The sequence below is a fragment of the Typopeltis vanoorti genome, chromosome 20 (genome assembly GCF_054136105.1).
Source record: "Typopeltis vanoorti isolate ZY-2024b chromosome 20, IOZ_Tvanoo_1.0, whole genome shotgun sequence".
In the NCBI taxonomy this organism is placed as follows: domain Eukaryota; kingdom Metazoa; phylum Arthropoda; class Arachnida; order Uropygi; family Thelyphonidae; genus Typopeltis; species Typopeltis vanoorti.
In genome coordinates this window covers 100528962-100551288 of record NC_143568.1, presented here as the reverse complement: position 1 = coordinate 100551288, position 22327 = coordinate 100528962, and the positions used below count along the sequence as shown (strand labels likewise).

The window sequence follows — 22327 nt, the reverse complement described above, 5'->3', positions numbered from 1 at the left end:
AATCAGTAATTATAAAATTCAAAAACTACTTGATTCAACAGACTTGTTTATATTAGAAAATAATACAAGGAGAAAGTCAGATGGTATCAGCAATTTATTCATTAAAATCAGCATAAGAGCAATACAAAATGTACAAATCATCATGTCTCAACAAACAGCCCTCTCTCTAGTTCTGCATACTGGATCTACCAGTACACAAGAATGTTTCAGATGGATAGTTAAGCCACTTATGTAGTACATTATCTCTTAATTCCTGGAAAAAATAAAATAAAATAAATAAAAAATTATCTTTCAAAATAGTTTTGAGTGGTCAAACAGAAGTCTGATGGAGCAGGGGTTGGCCCCCTGAAGTGTTTCCACTATTTGACTAACAATATGAAGACGAATACAATCATGAAACAACACCTCATAACAGAAGTCCTCAAGAGTTCACTATGAATCACTGGTCTCAATTTATCACACAGAATCTCACTGTATCAAGTGAAATGCTAGGTGATACAAAATCGATATAATGATAAACATGTTCATCATCACGAACTATGGGCTCACTACCCGTTGGTCAGATGCCTCCTTCACCATCTTCTTCCACCTTTCTTTGTCCAGTGCACAGTGTCGCAGTTTCTGTACACCCATTCCACACCAGTCCTTTATGTCATCTATCCATTCTCTGTATGGTCTACCTCTTCTGTTTACACCATCCATAATACCAAACATGAATGTCTTTATCTTCCGGTCCTCACTCATTCTGCAGATGTGCCCAAATAATTGCAGCTTCCATTTTATAATCTTCTGCATTAGATTCTCCTTTGGTTGTATCTTTGATAGAGCTCTTCATTTGTGACTTTCTGTACCCATCCTATTCTTATAATCTTCCTGTAACAAGTTCTTTCAAATGCCAAAATTCTTTTCCTTGATTCCTTATTTATTACCTACGTTTCAGATCCATACAGTACACTGCTAAAGATGCATGTTTCCAGTACTCTTAGTTTTTATTTGCAGGCTGATCACTTTACTTTTCCAGATGTTATCCATGGCCTTCAGATTTGTTCTTCACTAGGAATCATCATGTGTTTCCATTCCAAACTCTCTTACTTGCTCACCAACTATTAGTAATGAATCTGATGAAGACGTTGATTCATTACCAATAACGTCAATTAATTTATGTCCATAAATTAAACAGCAAAATGCTTGTCAACTTACTTGCACTGTAAGCCTTCAATTTTTTTGGTCTGAAGGAGGTGCATTTCACTTTCAGAGAAAAACAGAATCACTGTTCTATGGTGCATGTAGGTCAGCAGAGTGACCATGTTCATGCAGATAATTCAGCAAGACAGCCAATTAGTCAAGGTTAAAAACCTCACATCTGTACCTACACTCAACAGTTGAACCAATCCAAAAAAAAACAAATAAAAGCAGCTAAAGATAAAGGTGACTTCCTGACATCACTCTTCTTTTCTCACTCTGTACAAATGATGCAGTTACTTACTGACTTAACTTTATACATTATTTGCATTATTTTCTGAATCTTAAGGCAAATAATAAATGGTGTAGTACCCTGTTAAGAACTCTGTAAGATTAAAGGATAACAGCAGTCATTGATTTAATTATTATTTAGAGAGTTTTAAAAATAAGAGAGAAAAGCTAAAATTACAAAGATAATAAGCCGAAAGGCTATTTTACTGGTGAATTTGTTAATTAAGAGGGAGATGTTAAATCCCGTTTTTATTTTATAGCCGGGTACGAAACTCAGGTCGAAATCCATCGACATCCATAGAGTTTCAATGCCAAAAAAACCATCGGCGGAAGCAAGTGTAAATGATTACTTGGGTAGTACAACACCAGGGCAACTCCATGCAAAGGTGGAGCAAGCTCCATCACTAACCTTAATATTCTCTCATAATGTAAAGCCCAGCTCCTAAGAGATGTATAAATACTGTTTTACATTATGAGAAGAGGTCACTACCCAGACTGGTTTCAACCTTTTTTGAAGTCTCATCAGTGAGTAGGTAGACCTGGAATATCAAGGTTTTAAGTGAACAGAAACTCATACCGCTACTATCAAATTGCCGAAGTGATGTACTATATATTTCACTTGGGTAGTACAACACCAGGGCAACTCCATTCGTACCTGGCTATAAAATAATATAAAATATATAAAATAAAAACAGGATTTAACATCTCCCTCTTAATTAACAAATTCGCCGGTAAAATAGCCTTTCGGCTTATTATCTTTGTAATTAACAATATTTAACAATATATAGCACACCACTTCAGCAATTCGATAGTTTCTGTTCACTTAAAACCTTGATATTCCAGGTCTACCTACTCACTGATGAGACTTCAAAAAAAGGTTGAAACCGGTCTAGGTAGTGACCTCTTCTCATAATGTAAAACAGTATTTATACATCTCTTAGGAGTTGGGTTTTACATTATGAGAGAATATTAAAGTTAATGATGGAGCTTGCTCCACCTTTGTATAGAGTTGCCCTGGTGTTGTACTACCCAAGTGATCATTTACACTTGCTTCCGCCGATAGTTTTTTCGGCATTGAAACTCTATGGATGTCAATGGATTTCGACCCGAGTTTCGTACCTGGCTATAAAATAAAAACGGGATTTAACATCTCCCTCTTAATTAAAAGCTAAAATTATATCTTTAAATACACAAAATAATACTCAATTTTCTGCCAATGCAGTTTCCAATGATCCTTGCCAATGCAATGATCATTTCACAAGTTCGGCACTGCATTCTTCTCATTAAACCAAACATCTAACAAAATACATTTAGAAGCCTTCAATATAATCTTCATTCTATCTTATTACTGCTGCTCAGCATATGGGTAAGTCTTGTATCCATGTCACTTTCTTGTTGATGAGTTTGATAAGTCAGGTCAAATCACTTGAGTAGAAATCTCATCAATTATAATGAAGCAAATAGTTATTTCAAATTAGAGAACAGATCAGAGTCGCATCTCACCCCCTCCCCTTCAATAAATTCATGTCAGAAATGTATAGGGGATGAGAAAGGACTTGACATCCATATTCTTCCATAATATCAGATACTTCAAGTGAAACACATAGCCTTGCAATGTCATGCAAAATAAGGGCTGCAGTCATGAATTTTCAGGGAAAAAAAATGCTATGCAGAAACAATCAGTAACATTCATTAAAGAATGCCTGTGAAATTCTAATCAACCAATCTAATCTTGACAATAATGATAACCTTAAAATCTCAAGAATATGGATGGCACAAATCATAATAATTAAGACTGTAGGTCTCCAGCAATTCCTTACTCCAGGATTCTAGTCACTAATTAATTACTCCAGGCATTAATTTGACAATAATAACCTCAGCTCTTATTTTAAATATCAATTAGGCCATAATTAATGCTGCAATATATATATATATTTTTTTTTAATTAGATGATAATATGACTAATGATTTTTTTTTTATCCACCTGGGGTGCCAGGCTAGTAGGATAACAGGTGACCATCATTCATAATTTACCATAATGAATGCTAAGCGCATGCAATTGTCACAATTGGCCCTGGAATTGCTCTGTTGCTATCTTTTCCTGTCCTGAGCCATTTATCATCATTAACTTAACTTTTGACTAGTATATTTGATATTGTGAGGACTGACTTTTTTAGTTCAAGTTCAAAATCTTGTGTGCATTTTTTTGCCAACAGCAGCAGTTCTATTCAAAAACTATTCTCCTTCAGTCTTGTAATGATGCAATCGTTATGCAATCCTCTTGCAAGCTGCATTCTGGTGTGGGACCTACTTGGCAGAAACTTTTCTTGTCTTCAAAGTTTCAGTTGGAATTCTAAAAACATATTGTTGAAATATTTGTTTCATTTGCAATATCATCATCATACAGTTTGCAATGATCTTCTTCCAGTTAGTGTTAATGTAACCACAGATGTATCATTCACAGTTGTCAATAATAAATTTAGTTTAATTCTTTATCCAAGTGTGAACAAACAAAGTTTGCACCTGAAAGTATCTTCAGGACTGGGGTAAGGTGGTACAACACTGGGCAACTCGTTGCAAAGGTGGAGCAAGCTAACATCACTCCTATCTCAGCATCTCCCATAATGCAAAACACATCTCCTTGCAGATATGTATAATGTTATGCATTAAGAGAAGGGCCACCACCCAGACTAGTTTCGACCTATATTGAGGTCTCTTCAGTGGGAGCCAGGCCCAAGTAGAGATGCCAGGCAGAAGCATTAGCAAGGTCATCTCTACCTATAGGAGTTGTCAAACAGCATGCCACCTTTTTATTAAATTACTCTGGATTTAGAGAAAGATGTTGAAAGTTTATTTTTCACTTGGTTAGATTATAATAAATTTAGTTTAATCCTTTATTCAAGTGTGAGCAAACAAAGTTTGCGCCTGAAAGTATCTTCAGGACTATGCTCACACTTGGATAAAGGATTAAACTAAATTTATTATAATCTAACCAAGTGAAAAATAAACTTTCAACAGTTGTCAATAGCATGTCACTTCTTGGATCATCTTTAATGCTTTGCAAACTTGATAGAAGTTAAATGAGATGCCTACTGTGAAAATGTGCTGCAATCCACTATACAACATCAACAAACTTTTCATAAAGCATTATGAATCTTAGTTGAGTTTTTAACACAAAATTCCAATTTTGATGTATAAATGTCTGGTCATTGTATGATAACTGAGATAAGTCAAATTTTCATTCCATTTGCAAGTCTTATTTCATGGAATAAGAATAATATCTGAAACAGAAAATGATCACATGATATTTCTACTCAGCATCCGGCTTACAACAGATATGAAGATGGAAACTATTACATTATCCCACTGATCATGTATGCACAATGCAGAAAACTTTTGAAATGACCCTCACATATTATTATTTTAACCTTCTACAAGGAAAAATACCCATTTAGGATGGCAGTGGTACAAACTTATGAATTACACAATTTTTACTCTGAGAATGGTTTCATTTATTGAAAAAACAATCCAAAAATTACAGTTGATGACTAAATCAATGCTGGAAATTAAAAACTCAGTGTCAGTTTAACTATGCCATACAACACACATACACACACACACACACACACACACACACACACACACACACACACACACACACACATATATATATATTATCATTACTGTGGTGTGACACCTATGTACAAAAAAACAGATGCTCAACAATGATAATTATCTCTCAGTAATATCTTAATAATCATCATGACTTTAAATGTACACAATCAACATTGATTTGTAAATGATTAACAATATTAGTAATAATGCATTAATGTTAAATCACGCTTATATCAGCTGGTAATATGCAGCCTGCTCTACACATAACACTTTTCTAATTAATTCTTAACTGTCTTCATCCATAATTCTTCAGTAAAGGCCATTGCCACCTTTCCCATCTAAGTACGAGATTTATATATATATATACACCACTGAACTTGGATCATAATGTTATATATGGATTTAAAAAAAAAAACAATTGGAATTTGGCTAAGAATCCCAATATCCTTTTTTTTAAAACTGTACAAAAAAAAAAAAAGGTAAAAAAAAACTACCTGATTGCACTACAGTGACTCTTACACATTGCATGTGAGGGTTGAGAGGAAAGAAGAAATTTATAGACAATTTTCTTGAAGAGTTGGAGGTCGTAGTCATTGGAGAATATTTAATGAGAAAGCATGAAGTATTCTGATCCAGATGAAAAAGGTAAAAAGAGACAGAGGAGAAGCAGGTTCGATGTGCTTGCAGTTGAATGAAAGAGGGTGGTTAGCAGTGCTGTTCTTGTTTTAGCAGGCCCAATAAAAGTGGAGAAATTATGGTTGCAAGTTTTATGGAGCAGGACCCATGAAAGTACCTGTAGAAAGACAGAGCTGAAACAGTGCATTGTGAAATAGCAGCTGAAACAAGTCACCTATCAACTAAATTGCTCTCCTTTAGACATTGTCAAAAATTTTTACGGAGGTTTTAGGTGCAATACTCTAAACATGTACAGTATTCCGAGGAGGAACAGATTTGGGATTTGTATAGAGTTAGTAGCTGAGTGGATGAAAAGTAGCATCTTGAAGAGAAAAGAATAAAGTTTTTTTAGAAGCCAAGGAAGCTATTAATGTGAAATGATATATTTATGCCACATAAGGGTAGAGATAAATGTCAACCCAAGGGGAGAGAGAGAGAGAGAGAGATCTGACCAATTGTGGTGATTTTTGTATTACTGCAAGCAAAAATAGGTGCAATAAGATAGCAAGAGAAAAGACAAAACGATTTTGGTGGCACTGAAGGTGACCAGGTTATCCTTGCCCAGTTGAAGAACGGTGTGGAGAATCATGTAATCTGGACACTGAAGGCGGAGTTCAAGTTTCTGTCAAGAGAAAGAGGTCTGGTCTGGATGCCTGTAAGTGAGCTATTGAGCTACTGAGCACTGCATGGTTTATCAAATGAGTGGGAATAATGGAGTATACTATTGTCAGCAAAGCTCTGGATAGGATCAAAAATGAGTGAGAGTAGGTCATACATATAGAAGAAAGAAGGTAGGTGAGGTCCTGAGGCACTCTGCATTGGTTGCAAAGTTTGGAGCCATTGACCATGACATGCAGTAAATAACTAGAACGTTTGCTGCCCCAATTACAGAGGAGGCAGGTAGACTGAAGAATAACAATTTACTGAGGAGAACTCAATGCTGAAAACGATCGAATGCTCTGCAAATGTCAAGAGTCTCAGCACATTTCTACAAACCTTTAATGGCATATGTCTAGTGGTGGATGATGTAGATTAAAAGGTTAGCTGTGGATTTAGGTTAGCAGAATTCATACTGGTGGTTGGTGATAAAATGGTAGGCTTCTAGGTAGTAGCAAAGTTCATTGTTGATAACTTTCTTCATTATTTTGGTTTGACAGCAGACTCTCCCCCCCACTTTTTTTTTTTTGGAATAGGTTAGATATGTGCTTGCTTCTATGCACTGAGATAAATGTCAGATCCAGCTGAGTATAAAAGATTGTAGAGACAATATAGGACAGGTGTTAGCTCTGGAAGACACAATTTGAACACAACTGGAAAGATGCCCTATGACCTGAAGACTTTAGTGTCTAAGTTGTTTAGTGTGCTTCTGGGGGACAAAGTTACTTGCATCCATAGTGATCCTAAAGCTATACATGTCCTCTGGGTGGTGCTAAATGAACAACAGCGATAGGCAGCCAATCCATCCTAAGGATCTCCTGGCCAATTTCATAATGTCTACTGAATATAGTGACTTGCAGAAACCAGAATTTAGAAACATTGGCCCTACACTACGTACTTGTTAATTAAATATTGAAAATATTAGCAAAGCCAAATGCGATTATTTATCGAAATTATTGTTAACCAACAATGTTGATATGATTGCTGTCCAGGAAACACGTGCTGCTGCTGATCCTGAACAGCTCCTTAAAGAGCTTGCATTCCAGGTTACACTGCTATTGGTGCAACTTATCACGAAGTATATGGAATAGTAACATATGTGCAAAATTGTCTTAAAGAAGTTTTTCTTCTATCTCAAAATATTGTAGAAAACATACATACAGTAGTGATAAAAGTTCAAGATATTACAATTACGAATATTTATAAGTCACCTGGATCACCTTGGCCGGAAAAAATTATTCCTACTGCTGAACATCCTGCAATATATATTGGGGACTTTAATAGTCACCATGAACAGTGGAATTATGCTCAAAACAATGAATGTGGTGAAAAACTTGTTGATTGAATCGAACTAAATAATCTTCACTTAGTCTTTGATGCCAAAGACAAAGGCACTTTTAGATATGCAGTCTGAAAAAGAGACTATAACCCTGATTTATGTCTTGTGAGCAAAAATAATTCAGGTCACCTTATGCAAAATCTGAGAAGGGTCTTAACTGACTTTCCTCATAGTCAACATAGACAGGTATTAATTGACACTGGCATTTCCATTCCACTTGTAAGATCAAAGCCTATCCCACACTGGAATTTTAAAAAGGCTGATTGGAATAAATATGCAAATGACAAATGTATTCGCTGGATATCTCCAATAAGTAGTAATTTTCATCGATTTATAGGCATAGTCCTGCTTGCTGCTAAGAAAAATATTCCTAGAAGTATTAGACATAACTATATACATGGTTGGAGCAAAGAATGCGAATTACTTTATAATGAATATCAGATAAACAATGATCCAAAAACAGCAGATTAACTCCTAGAAAACTTGGATATATCCCAAAGGAAAAAATGAGTAAATACAGTTTAAAGCTCCTGGTTTTGATAACATTCATCCAGAATTTTTGATTAATCTGGGAAGAAATGCAAGATTATGGTTAACAAAGTTTTATACTGACATTCTTACAACTGGCAAACTTCCCACTATTTTTAAAAATAGCAAAAGTACAGGTAACCCTCGTATAACGCGGCACTTATACAACGCGGTTTCGATATAATGTGGTCTACAAATTGTAGTATCCCTTGTTCAACATGGTTTTGATATAACACAGTCTACAATTTCTAGTAACCCTTTATTTTATTTTTTTTCATATTTTTCATCGCAGGACTTAAAAATCAAATTTTATCTTCGTTAAATTTGTGTCTGCCCATATCGCGCAAGTAGTTATAAGTATCAAATTTAGCTTTATTGTATCGATGAATAAGGTACTGTACAGATGCTTTTGCAGTCTGTGTCATTCTCAACAAATAGTGCAATTAGAGACATTGGAATAAAAATGGCGCTAACTAATAAATCACATGTCCGCTCTCACAGAAACTATGCTGTATAGACTTAAGCAAAACCATATGTTGCACTGGAACACAGTATCTAAATAAAAACTATTGTCCAATTTTTCAATTATGAAATAAGTGTTTGTTTTATTGCATTTGAAATTCTTGATGTCATTATGACAGATCACAAAGGCTAACTTAAAATAAAAGACTACCAAGAATTGAAACATGCCATATAATGAATGTGTGAGTTCGCCTGCCAAGAAGCCATAAAATTCAACCAAGGGTCGAAACGTTTGTGTGAGTTGAGCCAGTCAGTAATGAGAAGTTCAATCGGAACGATAAATGACACCCTGTTGTGAATGTGTTAAAACTAATAGTGAATGTTGTTATAACAGTTTCAGATGTTATAGAATTCGATTGAAGAGAATTAGCATTTCAACTCAACACTTGTCGGTTGCTTTTGATTTTGGGTCGCGCGACCTTTTGTTAATACTGCACCAATCATATTCACATCTTTATAGCTGCTGTCTTGTGTAAAACAACATTCAGCTTGTACGTATTGTAACAATTAAAAAAAAACTTGAATAATTTATAAGAGTATAAAAGGATATCACTGTTAATCGTTGACATGCCAGCAAAATTCTCAGACGTGCCATAGGTTCGCCATCTAGGGTTTACTGTATAAAGTGCTTATTGTTGAAAATTGTCTTCGTTTTCTGCCAGGAAAGCACAATTAAAATCATAAGTGTGTTATTCTCAAGCTGAGCAGTTTATTTTCTGGTGAGTTACATACATATGTAATGCTTTTTTTTTTTACGTAAAAGTTTATTTTTATTGTAATGGCCACTAAAACTGCAACAAAAGGGGAAAAAACCAACATTGAAGAGGAAATTCATTTCTCTTGAAGAAAAAATTAAAATCTTGGATCGGTTGAAAATTTGAGAAAAATCAGGAGTTGTTGCAAGGACTCTGAATTTAAATGAATCAACAATTCGAACAATCAAACAAAATGAACATAAAATCCGAGAAAGTGTTATTGCTGGGTAAACGGTAAATGCAAAGCACGTTGCTCATGTTCACAATATTCTAATAGAAAAAATGATTTGGATAATAGAAAAAGAGATTTGGATAGAAGATTGCACTCAAAAGAAAATTCCTTTGGATGGACACCTTATTAAACAAAAAGCTCTCAAAGTTTATAAACATTTAAAAGCACTCGATCAAGATTCTTCAGAAGAAATCTCTCAACATGGATTTTGTGTCAGTAAGGGTTGGTTTGAAAACTTTAAAAAGCAGTTTTCTTTGTATAATCTTAAAATCCAGGGAGAATCAGCATCAGCAGACATTGAAGCTGCCCGGAAATACCCAGCAGAACTTTTAAAAATCATTAAAGAAGGTGGTTACAGTGCAGATCAGGGTTCAATGTGGATGAATCTGGGTTATATTGGAAAAAAATGCCAAAACACACCTATATTTCGAAAAATGAAAGATCAGCTCCTGGATTCAAAGTTTCCAGAGATAGAATTACTCTACTGTTTTGTAGTAATGCAGCAGGTGATTACATGACAAAACCAATGTTTATTAACCGATCCGCAAATCCTTGTGAGATGAAAGGGCCCGACAAGTCCACCCTACCTGTTTATTGGCCGGCAACAAAAAGGCAATGGTTACAGCTAGCATGTTTGAAAATTGGTTTTTCAAGTGTTTTGTACCCAATGTAGAAAGTTACACAAAGAAAAAGAATATGGACTTCAAAATTCTACTAATTTTAGATAACGCACCAGGCCACCCAACAAATTTAAGTCATCCGAATATTAAAATAACTTTTTTGCCACCTAATACTACTTCACTTATTCAACCAAGGAATAATATCAACATTTAAGTCATATTATATTCGGTGAACATTTCAATTAATTTTGGAAAAAATGGGATCTAATCCAAACATGACACTGCCTCGTGGAAAGAGTTTTCAATATTGAATTGTGAACAGAGAAAAATTATTTCTCTGTCAATTAAGGAATTACAACCCTCTACGCTGAATGATTGCTGGAAAAAAATATACCCTAAAGCCATTCTGAAACAAAATCTCGTACCTCCAGTGGATGCCGAGCTACGTCATATAATAAACGTCGCACACATTTTTGGTGGAGAGGGCTTTTGCGATATGGTTGAAAATGAAATTAGTGAATTAATTGATGGAGAAACAGATTTAAATGAGGAGGAACTGGTACAATTAATAGATGGTGTCAAAGCAAATGGCGGGGAAAGTTGTGCCGAAGATTCTGATTGTGATGAATCCGTTAAAGAATTCAGTTTAAAGAAATTAGCAGAAGGATTGGACTTTGCAAGAAAGTTAGGAAGTTATTTTATGGATAATGATCCCTCAGGAGTGCTCGGGGAATTGGATATTTGTTTATCACCATATTATGAACTTAATAAAAGTAGCATAGTGGAAAGCAAAGTCTTATTACTGACTTCTTGATGACTAAACCAGCCGATGTATGCAATGAGAATTATACAAATGATGTCCAAGAGATTTGTCAGAACTATGTGGTGACGACCTCCAGCCACTTAAAGAACATCTAAGAAATGTTATTTCTGAAGACAGTGATAACGATTAAAATATGTGCTTTATTTTATTGTGTCTAAAACATTTATGCATTATGTGCAATGAAATTTATGTACAATTTGTAATTTTATACTACGTATTTGTCTCATACTTCATGTTTTCTTAACTTACATGAATTACCTGAATTAAATAAAAATATTGGTTTTGTTAGATATGTCATTGTTGTTTATATAATTAAAAAAAAAAACGATTTCAGAACCTAACCCTACTTTTTCTATGTGATCTAAGTCTCGTATAATGCGGCATTTCTATGGAACCTAACATCCACATTATATGAGGGTTACCTGTACTTTCAATTTTAAAGCCTAGTAAGCCTAATCGTAAACCGGAAAGTTACCGACCTATTACTGTCCTCTGTTGTTGTCATACTCTTCGAAAGACTTATTTATAATAGAATGAGCTCCACAATTTTTAAAAACGTCCCAACAGAACAAGCTGGCTTCAGACCAAATCGTGGGTGTTGTGACCAGGTTCTCTCTTTGGTAACTCACATAGAAGCTGGTATTCAAAAAGGTTTAAAAACATCAGCAGCATTTATTGATTTGTCAACAGCCTTCGACACCATTTGGAGACAAGGCCTTCTATACAAATTATATAAAATTATCCCATGTAAAACAATAGTCCATACTATTAACAATATGCTAAGAGATAGAAGATTTATAGTGGCTATAGGTAATAAAACTAGCAGCGAAAGGAAGTTAAATAATGGACTGCCACAGGGATCTGTTTTATCTCCATTATTATTCAATCTGTATATATTTGATCTTCCTGTCACTACATCAAGGAAATTTTGTTATGCTGACAATATAGCAATAACTACACAACATAAATCATACAGAAGAAATTCTAAAAGCTGACTTAACTATTCCGGATGAATATTTTAAAAGATGGAGACTCTGTTTAAATAGGAGCAAAATGGTAATATCTTGTTTTCATTTAAATAATAACTTGGAAAATATGAAACTAAAAATTGAATGGAACAACACTATACTTCCATATAATAAATTCCCTAAGTACTTGGGAGTCACACTTGATTGTTCTCTCATTTTCAGGCAACATCTTTCAAACTTGGCATATAAACTAAAGACACATAATAATATCCTACAGAGACTCTGTGGCACTACCTGGGGTTTTAGAGCCTCTACTCTTCAGACAACAGCCCTTGCTTTGGTATTCTCAAGTGCTGAATATTGTGCTCCTGTGTGGCTAAATAGCCCTCACACAAGGATTATCGATTCTCAATTGAACAATACCTTAAGATTAATTACAAGCTCTATTAAATCGACCCAAATATATTGGTTACCTCTTTTAGAAGGCACTATTCCTACAGAACTATGTAGATTGAATTCTTTAGTGCGTGAATTTCAAAAAATTGCCGGTAATCCGAACCTACCTATTCATTGGGATCTCCCAACTCTTAACATCAATAGATTGAAATCTCGCCATCCATCACTACGAGCAGCAGAAGAACTAGTGCAAAATAATTTTAATCCTTTACCAAAGTGGGAGGAAACATGGAAGGGAAATACGAAAGAACATTTGCATAACATCTTTAAAGGGGATCAAATCATTACAGGATCAGATCTACCTCGCAAAACCTGGACAGTACTAAATAGGACATGGCCGATGTGGAGATACTCTCTATGAATGGAACAGATCCAGAATGTGACTGTGGTGCTCCACGACAGACTATGTAACATATTGTAACAGAATACACCTTCCATGCTTATCAGAATGACTGGAATGACTTTTTACAAGCAGCTCCTGAAACTGTGACCTGGATTACGAACTTAGATCTGAATTTATAATGATATATATGTTTTTTTTTCCTTATTATATAACATATTAAGACTTTTACTTTCAACTCTTATTTTAATTTCCCAACTCTTTGGATTAGATCTGTGTTTTCCTTCAAAGTTTTAACTTAAAATATTTTAAATTCTTCAATTCTGTTAATATATAATGACATCATGATTCTCTTTTTCAACATCATGTTTTTGCCATGAGCTATTGTGTATGTAGTGTGCTTCTGATTGATCTTGTCAGAAGCCGACAGGAGGCATATGGTGCTTAGTTTCTGGTATGATAGGAGGCAATTTACCTTGGTCGTCTATGCAGGAGTGAGAGGAGAAGAGTGATGCCAGGATTTCAGTTTTATATTTAGGTGCCATCTATATAGGTGGAAGTGCAGGTAAACAGAAGTCACCTCCAATAACTTTTTCCAGAGACCAGAAGGTATGGCTTCCATTTTGATAAGAAGCAAGTTTATTGGCCTTTATGAAATCAAATTTGGATTTGTTAATGGCTATTTTGCATTTATTGTATAGGCTGAATATGCAGCTCATGTTCTTGATGGAAAGCTGAGTATTTTTTTCTTTAACTGCTTAGATATACCTATTGAAGCAAATCTTGGATAGCAGATGGGAATTTTGGGTAAAACAGGAATGAAGATATTCATGCTAGTAAAGATAATTTCTGTGCCTTGCTCAGAGCAGGTTTTTGGATCAGTAAAGCAAAAGTAGTAATCTGACCATGAAAAAGAAGAGTAGAATTTCCTGAAATCACCCACTTGGTGTCTTTATAAGTGCCAAAGAACATGAGTCTGGAGGCAACTGTATGAAGGATGTTTTGTGAGCAAGAAAACTTGCATAAGATTGCAATATAAGTTACTGAGAGGAGAGGCAACCTGCACGGTGTATCTGGAAGAAGTGGTTAAAAAAAAAAAAGAGAGATCATGTATATTGGAGAGTGCAGTTATCAGGAATTCATTTTAGATGTACAACATGCATTTGGTCACTGCTTCTAGCAAATACATAAACTTGTTCAGCTTAGTCAGTGGTGATAGATAGGAAAGCCAGATGAAATTATGAACATTAAGGTCACCTAGAAAGATGACTTCAATATTTGAATAGCTGGATCAGAATCAAGCTTCAAGAATAAGAAGGTGAAGTCAGGGTGGTTTGGGGGAATTTGGAAAGCAGTAAATACTGCAGATTAGCGTTACTGAATGGAGCAAGGAAACTTTAAGCCAAAGAGATCAAAAGCAGAAGATGCCAAATTAGGCATTTTCTGATAAGCTAAGCCACATCAGGTCTCACAAAGACACAGGCATCACACTGTGGAGAAAGGAATCATGTAATCTGGACACTGAAGGCAGAGTTCAAGTTTCTGTCAAGAGAAAGAAGTCTGGTCTGGATGCCTGTAAGTGATGATGTGCATCATTTAATATTGGCATTTATGTCAGAAGTTGGTAAAGTGGATGTGAAAAAAATTTTCTGGAGAAATTTTGGCTTGTTTTGTGTGTATATATATATATATATATATATATTGCTTGGCTTTTCTGTTAACTACAGTTTTTTTGGTAAGGATGGAATATTTTCCATGTGGCAGAAAGCTAAAATGTGCAGTTCCAGTAGATTTTACTAGTCTTAGTGTTATTCCTTAGGAAGCTATCTTTGAATTTAAATACTGAGAGCCATACAGTGTAACAGTTTTTTTTTTTTCAAATTTTTTTTCATTATGTGTGGATCCCACCATAAAACTTTTCATGGTGGGATCCACACCATTATGGAATAACACTGGACAACAAAAATCATCTACGAGGGTGTGCTGAAAAGTTGTGATAATCGCCATGCAGGAACTGACATGTCTTCTTATATATATCCTAAAAGAAAAAGAATAAATTATTACAATTTGATGAAACATGGAGGGAAGGGTTTTAAGATATGTTCTTTCTTGTGGTTATTATATCAGTTGATTTAATATAATTTTTGTTCTAGGTGTTTATCAGAACTTTTCATCCCCCCCCTCCCCTCATATCACTTGAACATCCACATCCAAAATGGTATGTAATCCATAGAACAAATTTCTCAAATTAACTACTCCACCTCCAGTCTGAGGGAATGAAATTATTTAGTTTAGCATATCTTTCTCTCATCGAGACAGCAAAAGATAAAGAATCTCACAAAGTAAAACTAATGATAACAGCAATAATCAGAATTTGAATTTTTTAAATTGATAATTAAAATTAAAAGATGATTAGTTGAATTTGATATCAACAGAAGATCCTTGATAAGGAGTCTGAATTGCACAGCATAATGGCTATGCAAACTTCCTTACCAACTCTACAGTGCCATCTCAAAAACTGACAGCCCTTGATATCAAAAATTTTTCAACAACAGGGCACAGAATGCAGCCCGTGCCATTTTACTGCAAACCACTAGAGTAGGTAAAAAAAAAAAACATTTTATCTTTGAAAGCTTTTCTTAAGGAAAGATAATGAATCTTATTTTAAATCTTTACTGGAAGAGCTGAAGGTTAAATTTACTTAACAACAATTAACAATTTTTGATCAACTGCTTACTGAATTATTAAGCTCTACTTGTAATGGAACTCGAAATCTAGGTCTTTTATTTCCCCCACTTTGGCTGGGTGCAGCAGAACGTCTCATTATAGCTTTATTTTGGCCCTAAAAAAATAAAACATGCTATTCAGAGCACGGCATCTGAAATGCAGTTCACTAATTGTACAAAGTGCCATCTTAAAAGGAAAGAGTCACAAAGTTCTGGGGAATAAATCAAAAACTCAGGTATCAGAAATATTAATGAGCCATTAAACATTAAACTCAAAGAATAATTGCATTTTTATAATTACTGTATTTACTAACTTTTGAACCACTTTTTGAAAAACTAAATATACTTGAAATTTACAAAAAATTCAAAATTTTGCACAATGAATTTTTAATCAAGACATTCATTTTGTAGAATTATGGACAACTTCTATGTTGGAGAATTACTTTATTTAAAATTAACATAAAATAACACTTGACATTTTGATCTTTATATCAAGGTCATCATCAAGAACACACACACACACACACACACACACACACACACACACACACTGGGAGCACAAGCTACATCACGCTACATCACGATACACTTCAGTACACTACAGATAACTGCTCTGGTCAACTAGTGATCCTTGCCTGATCGCTGGCGAGAGAAAGAAAAGAGGAGGAGAAAAATTAAAAAATAATAAAAGTAATAATTAAACACTTAAATAAGTGAAACTACATTAATTGCTATTGGTTAAGGTTTAATTCTTTACAATTCTTTTATTTACCAGTTATGTCTATTGTTCATCATCCACTTGTCTGTATTTATAAACTGATCTGTATTTTTCCTGATTTTTTGTGTTTGGTGGCTTTTTTAAAGTTCTGCCATCCTTTTCTTCTGTTATTCTATTCCTAGATACTATATAGGTACAATTAACATAGTGTTATACCAAAAGTTCGTTAATAACTAACCCATGCAAGTTGATTAAATGAAGGTTCAGTTATCTTAAGGTAGTCAAGATAATTACTGTAACCACTTGTTACTTTCAAACTATTATTTTTTTTAATGGAGAAACATTTTTTATTATCAATCTTATTCTGATTACACTGGAATGATCCAAAAATCATGCTAAGTATGAATTACCAGTTACACAACAGTACTAATGTAACAGTAATATGGATTTTTTCTATTTTCCACACATAGGATCAATATTTAAAACAAACTGGTATTATGATTAGGTTACAAGGATCACATACATAACGTTCAAATATTAGATGCTGGATCTACTAAGAAACTAGATCAACTAGGCTGATTGTTTTACACTGTTCTGTCTTTTAAACAATTCTGATATGAATTTATCTAGATTAAGTCAATTAAGTCGAATAAAATAAAGTCACATAAGAAAGGAAATAAAATAATTTACCTGCAAGAACAGAATTATTTTTTAGTAGTTTCTCACCATTAAGCAAGAACTTTCATGAAAATGGTTAGATATAACATGGATGCATGCAAATTAATTAATTTTCTTCCCAAGAAACAATCTGTAGACATTTAGAAAAAAATAAATAATACTACAAGATAAAATGTTGATAACTTTTTTTTATTTTATTCATGTCTACCCAAAACAATGCCATAATATAAATTAATTTTCTGAACCTTTCATGGATGAGAATGTCATTAATAAAATTGTCATTGTGCATAGAGCAGAACAGTAACTTTTTTTTTTTTTTTTTTGCATAGTTAAAAAGTGAATTATATTAGCTGATAAATTATATTCTTGTTTTTATCCTTTACCCAATTATCAGCAAATGACAGCTTGCACATGAAGTAATTTTATGACTAGGCTACTTGTATAAGGAGGCAAATAACTTCAATATCAAATTGCCCTAGTATCACATAATTCACAGCACACTTCCTTTCAGATGTGTATGTTACTTTGTCAAATAATTTGTTGAACACTTTGTCAAAAAACAAATGACTTTGTCATTATTTGACACACCTTTCAAACATGTATAATGCTAAGCATTATGGGAAGAGCTACTACCCAGACTAGTTTCAACCTTTATTGAGGTATGTTAAAATGCAGGGATACCTCTCCAAAAACTCTGAGTGATCTACAAGAAGTAGATCACTAAGATCTTCATGATGCGAAGTATCTTGCTTTGCATTATAGGATACTAAGGCAGGTGTGGGATACTAAGGGGATGTGGAGTCATGTTGAGCCCTCCTAAAGAGGGATTAAGTATGTATTTTATGACTGTAGATCTGTGTGTGTTCACAGGGCTGGTTTGCCTGTTCTGAGGGATGATAAACCCGAGTTTATGGGTGAAAAAATGCTCTTCCTCCATATGAGACCGGCTAACTACTCACCTTTAGTCGAAAAAGACTGGATAAAGGTTCCTCACATCATTGATGGGAATCGAACCCAGGCCTTTCTGACCAAAGGGCTTTGTTTATACTGAGTGAACTATGGAGGCTCAACTAACCACAGAGAAGATATCACAAATATAATTCTTAATCATATTTATGATATTTTCACAAATATAATTAAGAAATGCACATGGCTTTAAATGGAATCATCAGAGGCAGATGACAAAGAGGGAGACCAAAAAAGAACTTTGCTACGGTCATTGAGGGAAGGTTCATAATTATCTAGCTTCATAAAGATGAAAGAAATGGACTGCATCAGAGCCAGATGGTAGCATTTTGTTAGGGACTTGTCACATCATTTCATGGATGAAAAAAGGATTTTTTTAGGCTCTTACACCTCTATATTACTCTACCTACGATGAACATCATAATCAACTTCCTGACATATACCCTCGGGGGGGGGGGGATTACAGGATTTTATGATAGCACTACCTTCCTATCAACAATTTTCATCCAGATCAGAATGTTATCTGTCAGCATTCCAATATTAGTAGATCTTATATTTCTGTCTTCAAAAGCACTTTTACAGTGTCAATCTACCTACATCTTGGTCTTCCTCTGGGTATTTTTCCTGCAATCATGGAAAAGAACACTTGTTTAGCTAATCTTTCCTCTCCCATTCTGTTTAAGTGGCCATACCACCTGAGATTAACTAAGCTAACATATTCTTGAATGCTCACAATGTTAAGTTCTTTCCTAATATCCTCATTTTTAATATGATACTGCATTGATGTCATCTGTTCAGTCCCTTAATCTTTTTCAGGACTCTCATATCTGTGATCTCCAGTCTTTGATCAAGAGTTTCATTTCTGTTTCTCAGATTCATAAGTTAAAATTGGTTTGAATACTGTCTTGTATACAGCTTAGTGTTTTGACTAATCTTTCTCTTATTTCATGTAATTTATTCATTTGACTTTGTACCATACCAGCTTTGCTAATTCTGTTGTCTATTTCCAAATGTAATTTGCCATCTTCGCTAAAAATTGTGCCTAAACAGCTGAAATGTTTTACTTGTTCTATGGGTTTGCCATTCAGGATGTAGTTGATGTTTTCAATGTTTCTGCTTATTTTCAGTGTCTTTGTCTTTCTAATGATGACTTTCATACCAAATTTATTGCAGCAGTTATTCAATTTGGTTAGGGAATCCTGCAGGTTTGTCCCTGATTTATTTAGGAGTATAACATCATCTACATAAAGTAAAGGGCTGTGATTAACATATCCAATTTTGATATCAGGTTTAATACTGCTTCCTTTCATAATGTGATCCATATAGATGATGAATAACAGTGGAGATAATGTACACCCTTGTTGCACACCTGACTTAACATCAAACCATCTTCCTGTACCTTCTTCAATTCTAACTGCTGATTTCCAACTCAAATAGAGACTATGTATTGGTTGATATAATGTCCCATATAACTGTAGCGTTTTGATGAGCTTTCCTCTGGGCACCTTGTCATATGCCTTTTCCAGATCTACAAAACTTAAATACAGATTCTTGTTATTTTCCAATAACTTTTCAATTATTTGTCCTAAAGTGAAAATTTGATCCAGACAACCTCTTTTTAACCTGAACCCAGCTTGTTTTCCTACACAATTTTTTTTAGCCATTTCTCAAGAATACTTGAATAAATCTTACCAGGAACACTCGGTAGAGAAATTGTTCTGTAATTCTCACATTCAGCTTTATTTCCTTTTTTTAGATGGGTACCATGAATTCCAATTATCTGGAATTCAACCCTCTGACCAGGCCTTCTGGATTATGCAGTGCAGCCATAGTAAATACCTCCATATTTTAGCATTTGTGGTTGAATATCATCTACTTCAGCTGCCTTTCCACATTTCAGGTTTGTGATGGCTTTTTCTACTTCAAGTACAGATATATATTCCAGATGGTGTGTTTTCTACCACCATGCTGTCACTGCTTGTTTCATTTAGCAATCTTTCAAAGTAATTGAAAGATAACTGGGTAACGTCCCAGCAGGCATGAAATTCCATCATGTTGTATCATCATTTTGAGTTATGGTTTAAGTCAATAAGAATACAATTTGGTCAGCTAAATCCCAAATTGCCAGTCCATCCTCATTCGTTTGATATCCAGGTAGATACCCACTCTGGATGAACATCCCCTTGCTTTTCAACTTCAATGAAAGTCTCCAGGTAGTGATCTTCCTAATGTTTGTGCATTGCAATATATGCATCCAAAAGGTGAGCTGTGCATTATGGATACCAGGACAATATGATATAAAGTCATCTGCCTCAATATACAAGGGCCTAGTTGTGAGGTTATCTCACATGCAAATTTATGTTTGCAAGTCATGCTTGGGTAAAGAATAAAAACAAGCATATCTTGTTAGGTAAAATTTAATTAATAGTAAGTGCAGCATTAATGATGTATACGAATTGCATCAGAAGAAAAATGTATGTGAGTAAACATAAAAGAAGAAATGAGACATCATCCAAGAACATGAATAAAAAATATCATAGAGTATTGCAAATCAAAACGAACATGAATTCTGAGACAAACTTTTTCGATTGGGTTGGATGGTATATCTTAATATACACTGGTAATATGAGTAAAGGAGAATGGATATCAGTTCAATGTGGCAAAGTGTGAGCTTATGCATTCTGATGTGAAAGATTACCAGCTGTGTACCACACTGATGGACTTGTACTCCAGGAAATTGATAAAACCAGAGATTTGGGGATGATAGTGGATAGGGTTAAAGTTTAGAGGGCATAGGGCATATTGTAAATGTGGCTAAAGAAGTTCATTGGATTACTTGGTTACTGAAGAATACCTGATAAGCAGAGACTCAAACAGGTTATTATTCCTCTTTATAGAGCCTTGGTAAGACTCCTGTCTGTGCGGTTAGCCTAGTGGCAGTGAGCTTCGCAACCATATGCCTGGGGAAGGAGTGTCCTAGGTTCAATTCCCGTCGGAGATGTGAGGAGCTTAAAGATCTTGCTCAGCCATAGCCAAGTTAGCCGATCTTGGGTGTGGATAGTAGGGTTTTTCTTCCTAGTTTATCTGGGGTTTTTCATCCCGCAAAGCAGGCAAACCAGCCTTGAGAACTCAACACCACTGCAGACATAGGATACACAGGGCTGACCACCTTATTCTGAGAACAGTTGATGTCCGATGATCAATAAACCCTCGACACCGCAAGGTAAAAGAGGTGAAAAGGAAAATGAGATGAGATGGTAAGACTCCATCTTCACTACTGTGCACAGATCTAGTCAGGGTTTCTTAGGGATGAGGAGGAGGTCAAAAGGATCCAGAGGCAAGTGACCAAGATGGTAGCAGATCTTGTGAGGACAGGTTGAAGGTTTGTGGGTTACAGAAATTGGTTGACAGGCAGAAAAGGGGGTGATATGATTGAGACATATAAATTACTGATAGGTTTTTACAAGATAAATACAGAGGAAATTTCTGAACAGGTCTGGTGGTGGGAGATCTAGGGAGCCATCCTCGGAAATTGAGCAAAAGTGTAGTTAGCAGGGATATGAGAACTAGATTTTTTTCTTGGAAAGTGGTGAAAAAATGGAATAGGTTACCAGAACCTGGTAACCTATTCCACTTTACTGTGAATGAGTTTAAAGCAAAGTACGATAGATACTGTGCAAATGTTGGATAGTGCTTAGCATCATTTTAGGGTCCCTCAATGAGTCTAAGAACTCCATGTAGTTACCCATATAAAAATAATATCATACTTGATACGATATTACATTCTTGTTTTCATCCATTTTTTTAGCCTGGCATAAGCAAACCATGACTAGGCTTTATGACTAGCTATTTGTTCAGATAGCAGATGATTTTACCACAAGTTACTCAAATATCCTATAATATGGAGCACAATGAGAAGTACACATTATCCTACATTATGTAGTAAGAGTCACTTTACTGACTAGACCTTTATTAAGGTGTGTCATCACTGAGAAGTTTGATATATAACTTATTTTCAACATAAAGCTGAAACTATAATTTATTAACTGCATAAACTTTTATTGCACAGTTATGCTATGATAAAATATAAATGAAAATAAGCATATAATTTCTTGTCAGGTGTAGTATACTAATCAATCCACTGAAAAACATGCAACTGCTTTAAATCCATAGTATGATAAAGATGACTATGAACTATTTTGCTATTTGTATATAAAAAATTACTTCTATCATAAA

General features: G+C 34.7%; 1 protein-coding gene across 4 annotated transcripts in view; it reads right to left on the bottom strand.

Moving 5' to 3' along the window:
* Nucleotides 1-22327, bottom strand: part of LOC150095715 (DNA repair and recombination protein RAD54B-like) — a 232067-nt gene that overhangs the window by 194563 nt on the left and 15177 nt on the right. For all 4 annotated transcript variants that reach the window (XM_090410071.1, XM_090410074.1, XM_090410073.1 and 1 more), the window contains exon 3: nucleotides 15741-15845. In XM_090410071.1, the coding sequence (XP_090266197.1) occupies nucleotides 15741-15827 (87 nt within the window). In that variant the 5' untranslated portion in view covers nucleotides 15828-15845. The remainder of the gene's footprint in view (nucleotides 1-15740; nucleotides 15846-22327) is intronic.